We start from the raw sequence: 13,410 nt of genomic DNA, 5'->3' as shown, positions 1-13,410 counted from the left end.
CTTGTCAAACACTTTTGTGAAGTCCATATAGATCATATCCACCACTCTGCCCTCATCAATCCTCTTTGGTACTTATTCAAAAACTGCAATCAAGTTAGTGAGACATGATTTCCCACCCACAAAGCCATATTGACAATTCCTAATCAGTCTTTGCCTTTCCAAATATATGTAAATCCTGTCCCTCAGAATTCACTCCAACAATCACCAATCTCAGGCTCACTGGTGTATAGTTCCCAACAATCACCAATATCAGGCTCACTGGTGCATAGTTCCCTGGATTTTCCTTACCACCTTTCATAAATAGTGACACCATGTTAGTCAAACTCCAGCCTTCTGGCACCTCACCTGTGACTATCGAAGATTCAAGTATCTTAGCAAGGGGCCCTGCAATCACTCCCTAGCTTCCCAGCGAGTTCTGGTGTACACCTGATCAGGCACTGGTGATTTATCCACCTTTATACATTTTAAGACCTCCTCCTCTCTAATATAGACCTTTTTCAAGATGTCACCATCTATTTCCCAACATTCTGTATCTTCCAAGTCCTTTTCCACACTGTAGCTGTCCCCCTGTCAAGCAAGTATTCTGTTTGGATATTGATAAGGGGGCCAGCCCATCAGGTGACAACAGCAGCAGCCAGAGCAGTGGCACCACAGCTGCCCCTGCTGTACAGTGGGGAGGAACAAGCACAGTAATTGGAGATTCAATACTCAGGGGCACAAATGGACACTTCTGCAGCTGCAAGAGAGACTCTAGGGCAGAGTGTTGCCTCCCAAGTGCCAGGGTCATGAGTGTCTTTGAGTAGGTATATGGCATCCTGAAATGAAAGGTTAGCAAACAGAATTCATTGTTCATATTTTCACAAGCGACATAGGTAAGAAGAGTGACAAGGTTCTGCAATGACAATTCAGGAAGTTAGATAGTTAACTAAAACGCAGGACCTCACGGGTAGTAATCTCAGGATTACTCCCCATGCCACTGAGGCTATGAGCAGAGACAGAATACAACTGAATGCATGGCTAAAAAGAGTTGGTGTAGGGAGGAGGGCTTCAGATAGTTGGATCATTGGGATGTTTTCCAGGGAAGATGGGACCTGTACAAAAAGGACGGGTTCCACCTAAGTTGGCAGGGAGGTTTGATAGTGTCACTTGGAAGGGTTTAAACGAGCATGGTTGGGGGTGGGGACCAAAGCAACAGGTCAGTGTTGAGACTGGGGAAGAGCTTGAGTCTAAGGAAAATATAGCTAAGAGGAATATCAGTCAGGCAGAGGTTGCTGAGCTCAGTGGAACTAGACCTTGGATTGTATTTTTTTCAATGCAAGAACAATAACAGGGAAGACTGATGAATTTAGAGCCTGAATTAATGCAGGAAATTATGATGTTTTTGCTATCACAAAAACATGGTTGAAAGAGGGACAAGATTGGCAGCTTAAAATTCCAAGATATCTATGTTTTAGATAAGACAGAGGAGGAAGCAAAAGAGGTGAGGGAGTTGCATTACTCATAAGGGGCATATCACAATTGTACTGAGGCACCTTGGATGGATCTTGCAGTGAGGCATTATGGATAGTGCTCAGGAATAGGACAGGTGCAATCACAATGCTAGAATTGTACTACAGACCTCCCATCTGCCAGTGGGAGATAGAGGAAGAGATACATAGTTAGACTCTGGAAAAATGTAAAAATAACAGGGCTGTTGCGGGGAGTGATTTTAACTTCCCACATATTGACTGGGAGTCCCTTAGTGCCCTAGTGCCCCTTGGATGAGGAGTAATTTGTTAGGTGTGTCCAAGAAGGTTTTTTGAAACACTGGATAACCCAATGGGAGTGGGGACCACACTGAAGCTGGAATTGAGAAATGAGTCTGAACAGGTGATCAAGGTTTAATAGGGAGAGCATTTTAGGAATAGTGACCATAATTTCTAAGTTATTTGGATATTTGTGATAAGGACAAGATCGGACCACGGACAAAGGTGTTAAACTGAGGAAGGCCAACTATATCCAAAGTAGGTAAGAATTGGAGAATGTGGATTAAGAGTGGCTGTTTGAGGGTAAATCCAATCTGATATGTGGGGATCTTTTAAAAACCAGTTGATTAGAGTGTAGGATAGGCATGTTCCTGTGTAAGTGAAGGAGAGGAATGGCACGATTTGAGAACATTGGATGACAAGAGAAATTATCAGCTTAAGTAAAAAAAAAGCAGCATACCTAAGGTCTAGTCAACTAAAAACAGTTAAAATCCTTGAAGAATATAGACAAACTAGGAAAGAACTTAAATGAAGAATTAGAAGGGCTAGAAGGAGATAAGAAATGTCCTTGACAGGCAGGGTTAAGGAGAATCCTAAGACAGTTTTCACATATATTAAGAGCAAGAGGGTAGCTAGGGAAAAAGTAGGCCCACTCTAAATTAAAGGAGGGACATATTATGGAGGTAGAAGAAATGGGTGAGATCCTTAATGAGCACTTCACATCAGTATTCACTGAAGAATGTTGAGATTAAAGAAAAGTCAACATAATGGAAGAGGAAGATAGACAAGTCCTAGGGGCAGATGGAATCTAAGCCAGGGTACTGTCGGAAACGAGGGAGGATTTTGATTTTTGGTTTGATTTAGTATTGTCACATGTACCTAGGTTCAGTGAAAAGTTTAGGAGAAAGTGAGGACTGCAGATGCTGGAGATCAGAGCTGAAAAATGTGTTGCTGGAAAAGCGCAGCAGGTCAGGCAGCATCCAAGGAGGAGAATCGACGTTTCGGGCATAAGCCCTTCTTCAGGAATCCTGAAGAAGGGCTTATGCCCGAAATGTCGATTCTCCTGCTCCTTGGATGCTGCCTGGCCTGCTGCGCTTTTCCAGCAACACATTTTTCAGCTCAGTGAAAAGTTTTGTTTTGCATGCAGTACAGGCAGATCATATATACAAAGATCATAGAGTGATAGAACAGAGCAAGGAAAATAAAGTTACGGCTGTAAAGAAATTGTAAGGAAAGCAAGGTCAACATTAGATCTGAAATTTGAGAGGTCCATTCAGAAGTCTAATAACAGAAGAAAGACGCTGTTATTGAACCTGTTGGTCCGTGGGTTTAAGCTTTTGTATCTTCTTCCTGACAGAAGAGGTTGGAAGAGATTATAACCAGGGTGGAAGGGTGTTTGATGATGTTGGCTGCCTGTTGGCTTGTGTGGTGGACTGGGCTGTGTTCACAACTCTTATTTCTTATGGTCCTAGTAGAGTAGTTGCATACCAAGCCATGATGCATCCAGATGGAATGCGTTCTATGGTGCATCTATAAAAATCAGATTACAGGCTTGATAGTCATGCTGAATTTCTTTTGCCCCCTGAGGAAGAAGAGGTGTTGTTGTGCCTTCTTGACCATCACATCAACATGATTGGTCCAGGACAGATTGTTGGTGATCATCACTCCTATGAACTTGACGCTCTTGACTATCTCCACTTCAACTACATTCATATAGACAGGGATGTGCCATCCTCCTTACTTCCTGAAGTTGATGATCAGCTCTTTAGTATTGCTGACATTGAGGGAGAGATTGTTTTGTGTTTGGAGTTCAGACAAGTTTTGGTCACACAGTCATGAGTGTACAGGGAGTATGGCAAAGGGCTGAGTATGCAGCCTTGTGGCGTGCCAGTGTTGAGGATAGTCATGGAGGAGATGCTATTGCTTAGCCTCACTGATTGCATTCAGTTAGTCAGGAAGTTGAGGAGACCTAGTTGCACAGACCAAAGTCTTGAAGTTTAGAGATTAGTTTGATTGGGATTATAGTGTTGTAATCAATGAGTAGAAGCCTGACATAGGTGTCCTTATATCCATAAGCTCCAGGGATCACTGTAGGGCTAAGGATATGACTTCTGCTGTGGACCTGTTGCACTTGTAGACAAATAACCCATGGGAAGGAAATAGCTGCTGCCTTAATAGATATCTTTACATCCTCTTTGGCCTCAGATAGATTCCAGAGAACTAAAGAATGGTCGACTTTGTCCCTTTCTTTAAGAAGTGAAACAGAAATAATCTAGGTAATGACAAGACAGTGGTGGAGAAGCCATCAGAAAACATACTGAGAGAAGGATTTATCCACATTCTTCCAAAATGTGAACGGACTTATTAGTGATAGGCAGCATGCGTTTGTGCAGGGAAGGTCATTTCTCATCAAATTGATTGAATTTTCTGAGGATGTGACAAGAATGTTTGATGAGGGAAGGGCAGCGGATATTGTCTACATGTACTTTAATAAGACATTTAATAAGGTACCTCATGACAGGCTAGTACAGAAGCTAAAGTCTGATTGGATCCAGGGTGAGCTGGCTAGATGGATACAAAATTGGCTTCATCATAGAAGGCAGTGGAAGGGTGTTTTTCGAAATGGAGACCAATAACTAGTGGCGTTCTGCAGGGAACAGTGCTGGGACCTTTGTTGTTTGTAATATTTATAAATAATCTGGAGAAAAATATAGGTTATCTGATTAGTGTGTTTGCAGATGACATGGAAATTGGCAGGGTTGCAGATAGTGAGGAGGACTGTCAAAGGATACAGTGGGGTACAGATAGATTGCAGATTTGGGCAAAGTAATGGCAGATGGCACATAATCCAGACAAATACAACAATTTTGGAAGATCAAATTCAGGTGCCAATTATACAATAAATGGCAGAACCCTTAGGAGCTTTGACGTACAGAGGGATGTGGGTGTACAGGTTCACAAATCACTGAAACTGGCAGGTTAATAAGGTGGTCAAGAAGGTAGACAGCATGCTTGCCTTCACTGGATAGGGCATCGAATATAAAGGAGCAAGTGAGGCCTGCAGATGCTGGAGATCAGAGTCAAAAGATGTGGTCCTGGGAAAGCACAGCAGGTCAGGGAGCATCCAAGGAGCAGAAGAATCAATGTTTCGGGCATAAGCCCTTCATCAGGCTTATGCACAAAACATCAACTCTCCTGCTCCTCCGATGCTCCCTAACCTGCTGTGCTTTTCCAGCGCTACACTTTTTGGCAAGTTATGTTACAGACAAAAACTGCAGATGCTGGAATCCAAAGCTTTAATTAAGCCACATTTGGAATATTGTGAGCAGTTTTGGTCAGCACATTACTAGAAGGATGTGGATACTTTGGAAAGCGTGCAGAGAAGGTTTACCACATGGTCTGAAAGGTTGTGGTTATGAACTTGGATTGTTTTCACTGGAAAGATGGAGGCTGAGGGATGACCTGATAGAGATCTACAAAATTATGCAGAAGCATAGAAAGGGTGGATAGTCAGAGGCTTTTTGCCAGGGTGGAAAAGTCAACCTCAAGAGGGCACAGGTTCAAGGTGACAGGAGAAAAGTTTAAGGGAGAAGAGTGGGGAAATGTTTTCCTCAGAGGGTGGTGGGTGCTTGGAATGCACTGCCAGTGGAGGTGGCGGAAGCCGGCACCTTAGTAATGTTTAAGGCATATCTTGATAGACACATGAACATGAGGCAAGTAGATGGATAGATACCACTCCTGGGCAATAAGTAAGGATTTAAGTAAGGATTGGAATCAGCCAAGGCTCGGTCGGCTGATAGGCCTGTTCTTGTGCTGTTTTGTATTGTATGAAATAAACTCATGACGACTTAAAAATCACTCAACATAAGTTTTTCACAACTTTACTCAAACATGTTTTTTCAGATACGTTCAATGTAAATTACATATTGCCAAATCACAGAATTGTTATCACACAGGAGACCATTTAGCCCATTGTATCTGAATTGGTTCTATCACCTACTGCCAATCTTCTGCCTTTTCCCCAATGCCTGCACACCATGTCTATCCAAATAATCATTCAACGCCTTCTCAACTATCTCAATTGAACCTGTCTCCATCCCACTTCCAGGCAGTGCATACCATAGTCTAAACTACTCATTATGAAAAAGTTTGCTTCATTTGTACCTCAATATAAATTTAGAGCATCTCATTATTTTTTCTTTCTGTTGTGAGCAGGAACAGCTTTTCCTCACCTATTTGTCGACTTGCACATGATTTTGAAAACATCAATTAAATCTCATCTCAGCCTTCTTCTCTCCAAGGAGAGCAGTCCCAACTTATTGAATCTATCCTCATAACTGAAGTTTATTATTCCTGGAACCATTCTTACAAATTGTTTCTACAATCTCTCCAGTGTATTCACATCTTTCCTATAATGTGGCATTCACAACTGTACATAATGCTCAACTGAGTTCTAACATGCAATCTGTACAAGTAAACCACCTTGTATTCTAAGCCCCTATTACTAGCCAAGCAGTTGGCTTCATTAACTGCTCGCCCCAACTGTCCTGCCACCTTTAACAATCTGTACATATACACATCAAGATCTCTCTGCTCTTCTGCCACCTTTAGAATTGTACACCTGATGTTATATTGTATTTCAATGTTTTCCAACCAAAGTGAATCATCTACTACTTCTGAATAGGCTGGGGCTGTTTTCCCTGCAGCAACGGAGGCTGAGGGGTGACCTTATAGAGGTTTATAACATCATGAGAGACATGGATAGGGTGGATAGAGTCAGAGAGATGGACAACACGTAAGCAGACCTTTTGGTCGAACTCGTCCATGCCGACCAGATATCCCAACCCAATCTAGTCCCACCTGTCAGCACCTGGCCCATATCCCTCCAAACCCTTCCTATTCATATACCCATCCAAATGCCTCTTAAATGTTGCAATTGTACAAACCTCCACCACTTCCTCTGGCAGCTCATTCCATACACATACTACCAGTGTGTGAAAGAAATTGCCCTGTAGGTCTCTTTTATATCTTTCCCCTCTCTTCCTAAACCTTTGCCTTCTAGTTCTGGTACCACCCGCACCCCAGGAAAAAGACTTTATTTATCCTACCCATGCCCCTCATGATTTTATAGACCTCTATAAGGTCACCCCTCAGCCTCCGATGCTCCAGGGAAAACAGTCCCAGCCTGTTCAGCCTTTCCCTATAGCTCAAATCCTCCAACCCTGGCAACATCCTTGTAAACCTTTTCTGAACCTTTTCAGGTTTCACAACACCCTTCTAATAGGAAAGAGACCAGAATTACAAGCAATATTCCAAAAGTGGCCTAACCAACGTCCTGTACAGCCACAACATGACCTCCCAACTCCTGTACTCAATACCCTGACCAATAAAGGAAAGCATACCAAACGCCTTCTTCACTCCACTTTCAAGGAGCTATGAACCTGCACTCCCAAGCGTTTCTGTTCAGCAACACTCCCTAGGACCTTACCATTAAGTGTATAAGTCCTGCTAAGATTTGCTTTCCCAAAATGCAGCACCTTGCATTTATCTAAATTAAACTTCATCTGCCACTTCTCAGCCCACTGGCCCATCTGATCAAAATCCCGTTGTAACCTGAGGTAACCCTCTTCGCTGTCCACTACACCTCCAATTTTAGTGTCATCTGCAAACTTACTAACTATATCTCTTATGCTGACATCCAAATCATTTATATAAATGATGAAAAGAAGTGGACCCAGCACCGATACTTGTGGCACTCCACTGGTAACATGCCTCCAGTCTGAAAAACAACCCTCCTCCTCCACCACTCTCTGTCTTCTACCTTCAAGCCAGTTCTGTATCCAAATGGCTAGTTCTCCCTGTATTCCATGAGATTTAACCTTGCTCACCAGTCTCCCATGGGGAACATTATTGAATGCCTTACTAAAGTCCACATAGATCACATCCACCGCTCTGCCCTCATAATACTCTTTGTTACTTCTTCAAAAACTCAATCAAGTTTGTGAGACATGATTTCCCACGCACAAAGCCATGTTGACTATCCATAATCATAATGCCTTTCAAAATACATGTAAATCCTGTCCCTCAGGATTCCAAAACCTTATCCATTACCAACGTCAGGCTCACTGGTTTATAGTTTTCTGGCTTGTCCTTACCACCTTTCTTAAATAATGGCACCATGTTAGCCAACCTCCAGTCTTCTGACATCTCACCTGTGACTATCGATGATACACATCTTTTCCCTAGGTTGGGGGAGTCCAGAACTAGAGGGCATAGGTTTAGGGTGAGTGGGGAAAGATTCAAAAGGGATCTAAGGGGCAACTTCTTCACTCATAGGGTGGTGTGTGTATGGAATGAACTCCCAGAGGAAGTGATGGAGGCTGGTACAATTACAACATTTAAAAGGCATCTGGATGGATACATGAATAGGAAGAGTTTAGAGGGATTTGGGCCACGTGCTGGCAAATGGAACTGGATCAATTTAGAATATCTGGTCAGCATGAACAAGTTGGACCAAAGGGTATGTTTCGGTTTTATAAATGTCTATTACTCTATGTCTTCTCTGCACTGAATCTCATTTGCCACCTGTCTATCAATTCCATCAACTTGCCAATGTATTTTCAAAGTTCCAAACTGTTCGCCTCACAGTTTACAATTGTCCCAAATTTAGCAAACTTTGAAACTGTCCCTCACATACCATAGTCCAGATCACTGATATGGGTGCATATATGTATTTCTCAGGAAGTCTTAGCACTTACTTAGCACTACCACATCACTATAATAGCATTTTCCTTTTACATCTAAGTTTGCATTCATCTCTCAAAATATATAATGAAACACCAGTTTTCAATGCAACGGAAATATTCTAACTTCAGTCATAAAAGTAAATTAACTCAGTCTTACTCCAGTGTTTGGGTTATGCATTCCCTTGCCTTAAGGTGCTCCGTCACAACAATCACTGAGATAATGGAAAATAAAAATAAAATTTTAATTTATTAGAGAACTCCAAGTTTGTACTTGTTCATGTATTATGTTTATAGTGGGCTTCATCTCTGGGAAGATGATGGTCCAGTGGTGTTATCATCGGGCTGTTAATCCAGCCACCCAGGTATTGTCCTGGGACTCAGGTTCAATTCTCATCATAGCAGATGGTGAGATTTGAATTTAATAAAAACTCTGGAATGAACTGTCTAGTAATGATCATGAATGCATTGCCGGTTGTCAGAAAAACCCATCTGGTTCACTAAGATCCTTTAGGGAGGGAAACTTACCTGGTCTAGCCTACATGTAATTCCAGACCCACAATGGGATTGTCTTTAAACTGCCCTCTGGGCAATAGAGAAGGGCAATAAATACTTACATAGCCAGTGATACCCTCATCCCATGAATGAATAAAACCACACTACAACGGTCTCTCCGATGCCTGCAATGCATACATGTGCTCATTCATCACTCATTTTTGTACAATTTTTAGAATTAGGTAAAGTATAGTCATTTTGCATGCTATCCTACTAATTGTGGTCTAGAAATACTTAATTAAATCATCTCACACAACTGAAAAAATGTTCTAAATAAACTACTTGGACATAAAAATCACTGAATTTTACATTTCATAGCATTGTGATTTGTTTTACTTTATCTTTCGGATCATTTTGATTTTGCACCAAAAATTGTTTTAAGTTTGAGCTGCAAATAATACAGCAACCAGTGTAGCTAGGGCCTTCTGCTTGCAAGAGTTTTCCCAAATAGCAATGTCTGAAAACCATGTTTGAAAAATAAAAGTTACAGGATATGGCATTGAGTTTTGATATTGCATCTGTATAGTGCATTAAAAGAGGAATGTGTTAATGTAGTAACTGTAATATTGAAAACCGGGATATTTCCATCAGGAATCCCTATTTGTCAACGTTCATCTTCAGTTTTGCAGCCGCAAGTTTAATATTAGAATATTATAATTTTCATGTTTCGCTCTGCGGTAAGGAACTCCATTACAAAAATTAACTACCAAATCACACTTGTGTTACAAAATATGATCTCCTCGATCTGAAAGAAATACAATTCCACACTTTATCAAATGAGAAAACTTAAAGAAGATTAATGCTTAAGCAACACTACCGTCTGTTTCTTCAAAAACGAAGTGTCTGAATCTGTTTATTGCTCCCGCTTAAACCATCCTTCAGTTTTCGCAGGAGTCTGGTTCAGTCGGTGCCCAGGTTTATTTCAACCCTCACACCCATTCACGCACACTTTAAAGGAATTTCTTTAAAAAAAACCTCCAGAGGCGCACGCGTTTCAACCCCCAAAAACAACCCCGACACAGACCCCAACAGAATAAAATGGAGGAGTTGACAGTTGGCTCAGCGCAAGCCCAGGTGACCCGAGACCACGCGACAGCGACCGCGCCGCGAGCCCAGGCGTCATCTTCTCCGCTCGCCATTAAAGGAGCAAGGCGAAAGCGCGGGAGAAAGCAGCACGTGGATTATCGCTGCCCAGCACGCGAGGATGCTGAGCTCGCAAAGCCCCACTTTGTGCACCAAAGAATAACTGCTAGCTCTCCTTTGTTCCTTGCTCCTAAACAAAAACTCAGAACGTTTTATATTTTCAAACACAGACCGCCAGTTATCATGCATACAAAAATAATAGTGATCTGTTCCCCCTCCCCACCACCACCACTGTAACGCCTCGGTGAGACAGCAGAAAACATTTCTTCAACTGTGGGTGGGTGCATGCGGTGTCATCTGGAAGTCCTTAAGTGTAAAAAATAACGGCTCCTCGAAATATGCTGAGTGCGTGACTATGAAGGGAACAGCGGCAGGGGGATGTTTATTTAAATTACTTCACTGGACGTCTGGATTTCTACCTGATACATTCGTGTCACGTGTAGGCAACGAGTAGCAAAAGGAAGTTGAAACCTTACACTAACTGTGCTAAGAGGCATTTAATTAGCATTTTAATCGCGAAGCCTTTTCCGAACTCTAACTCACCCCTCCTCCCCCAACCCCAGGGCTCGCTTTGCTAACACTTGTGTGCGAGATTGGGTGTTGGACTCTTCGTCTTGAACGAGCAGTAACACAGCAAAGCATTCTATTTGTCAAAAGAATCCCCCGCTTACTTAAGCAGTGAATAGCTGGTACCAAAATAAATTCAAAGCGCAATTTAGAAATCGGCAAGTAACAGTTTGCTGAAGCGAATTTGAAGGCATCGTCAGGTAATGCTGCCACGAGCACTGTCAGAACAGCCGATTTGACTACATATTTCGCAACAGATCTTGTACACTAATAAGCTTTAAAGCAACAAAATGCAGCTCGTGGGGAGGATGTATGTTATCCCCAATCCACTGGGATAAATCCGAGGGCTGGCGATCCGCCCCTTCCTCCGCTGCAGGAACCTTGCCTGCATTTTCGAATGGGAAAGGGATACAAGGTCAGGAGACGGATGTACTTCATCGCCAACCGGCCTGAACTGATGCCTTTTTTTTGTTTCACGCTAATTTCAATGAGGCTTTGAATACATACCAGAAACTGGACTGGAGCAAACCGCGCATTCTGTTTTCTATTTAAGCTTTAACCACAGTCGTGGCGTAAGGTCAGAGCTATTTCTCTCCTGGCTTTGCCACTAATCGGTTTTATTCTCTTCCTACAAGTTCCTACCTCGTAAAGTCACTCTGCTGTTCAAACCGATTCTGCTGCTTGCCGCGGCATTGCTCGACATTGTACACAGTGGAAAGTATTTCGCAATTGTGATTATGCCAATTTATATTTTGTTCGGTACATTTTTTTGGGGGGGGGGGGACACCGGCTTTATTTCAATCGACATTGACGTTTGCTGTCGCCTCACGAAAGAGTGATAGATATGGATAAATAAATCTGATCGATTGCAAAACAGCTTCCTGTTAGCGACCATTACTTCTAAAATGCATTCTAAAAGTACCTTTTAAATGAAAGAAAAAAATCAATTGTACGTGAGATTTTGCCGCCTCATGTTGTAAATTCCGACGTGCACTCACTTAGTCTTTTAAGTAATATACCTTCAAAAACGTAATACTTCAGCAGTGTATATATTTCAGCCAATGGCCACAATATCAATGAAATGAATGAACTTCGCCCAGAAATTTAAACATAATTTTAAAACTATACTATAATTGATTAAAAGCAGACATCTTTTGCATTCACAGAGACGACGCATGCATTAAAAAAAATCTTTCGACCTAAGGGTTATGGAGTTTATTTTCCTTATCTGAAAGCACTCTTACCAGCAACTAAACAGATAGGAAGAAGCAATCTGAAGATCAGCCCACACACCACTTCCGATGCCATTGCAAGAAGACGTTTCTTTTCTCAAAACTGCAAAGGGTATTCAAATACTTGTTGAACGCAGCGAACCAATTATCATTTAAAATGTGCAAAAATCCCAATCAACTGCAGGTCCGGCCTTGCCGAAAGTTAAAGTAATCTTGTCATGGTGGCCTCCTGAGTTTACCCTCCTGAACCGGGAAGTGTCAACTGATTGTTAGCATCGCCGGAATAGCCCATCAAGCACCGGTTTGTCCGATGGAGTCAAATTATTTTCATAACGCCCGGGGAGTCCGGCAAGCAAATATCGCCCCACCTTCGATGTCGTCCTTTCCTTTTTTTAAGCGCGGCTTTGTGCAACAACAAAAGAAGGCGACGATGCTACGAAAGGGTGTAAGAAATGATCCAGCAGCCAATTTGTTTCCTATTTTCTAGCCAGCAGACTTCAAAAACTTCTGCTGTTAAATCCCTTGGCCCCTACGACTCACCGCTGAAGCAGAACCGGAGCCCAAGACGTTTCACTGATGGTGCTTCTGGTCTAGCATTTTTTTTCATCCAGTTTTTTTTTACACAAGAAGATTCACATCTGCAACGTGAATATGAGGGTATTCCATTGCCGAGGGTCAATTTATTCGTTACCTTGCGATTCCAGTTTTCTTTTGGGGAGTGGGGAAAGCACTCACAGTTTTGCTTTGGAAAACCATATGCGAGTGGGTGCGTTCTGTGACAGTATGGTTTTTAAATCCTGCTGGAACAGGCTTGAAATTTCAGCTTCGCCGCAATGCCCTTCTCTGTTTCTAGCTTCCAGCTGCTCCTGCTATTCTGCTAACATCTGACTCCACTTCCCTCCACCTTCAATGAAACTTTGTCCAAACCAAATCCCACCTCCTCCTTTGTGATTGACGTTGAAATCCGACCATTTACAAACGAGGCGAGGCGTGGATAAGAAATACTATCTCGTATATTAGAATGAAATTCAATCTTACAAAACCAGACCGGGCGTACGGCATGGGATTTATACTTTGGAGTAGAATGTGGAAGTTCTTTCTTTCTGTGCTCCGAGCCGCCTTAGAAATACATGGAGGTCATAAAGACAACCCGATAATGATCTTTAAAACAGTTCAAAACATTGGCAGAGAGAGAAAAAAACTAATTCGCGAAACACTTGCAAATTCGGTGTCAAATCGAGATGAAGACTTTAATTCCTTACGTAGATAAACAATGGCCTTTAAGCAGAAACTCATCCTAACTACATTTATTTCGTCTTCAGTGGGTTGATTTTTAAGATCAGGTCGCAACGTCAAAAATTAATTTGGTATGTAATTTGTAAGTTAAAAGTGCAGTCGCTAAATAAATATAGCAATACGTTTAAC

At 42.1% G+C, this 13,410-nt stretch overlaps 1 protein-coding gene across 3 annotated transcripts in view; it reads right to left on the bottom strand.

The window, feature by feature from the left end:
- Nucleotides 1-12,895, bottom strand: part of piezo2b (piezo-type mechanosensitive ion channel component 2b) — a 762,691-nt gene extending 749,796 nt beyond the window's left edge. For all 3 annotated transcript variants that reach the window (XM_072569838.1, XM_072569835.1, XM_072569837.1), the window contains exon 1: nucleotides 11,998-12,895. In XM_072569838.1, the coding sequence (XP_072425939.1) occupies nucleotides 11,998-12,061 (64 nt within the window). In that variant the 5' untranslated portion in view covers nucleotides 12,062-12,895. The remainder of the gene's footprint in view (nucleotides 1-11,997) is intronic.
- Between the last annotated feature and the right edge of the window lie 515 nt (nucleotides 12,896-13,410).

The sequence above is a fragment of the Chiloscyllium punctatum genome, chromosome 5, assembly GCF_047496795.1.
Source record: "Chiloscyllium punctatum isolate Juve2018m chromosome 5, sChiPun1.3, whole genome shotgun sequence".
Taxonomy (NCBI): domain Eukaryota; kingdom Metazoa; phylum Chordata; class Chondrichthyes; order Orectolobiformes; family Hemiscylliidae; genus Chiloscyllium; species Chiloscyllium punctatum.
Note: the sequence above shows the minus strand (reverse complement) of the source record. Positions and strands in the feature narration are given on the sequence as shown.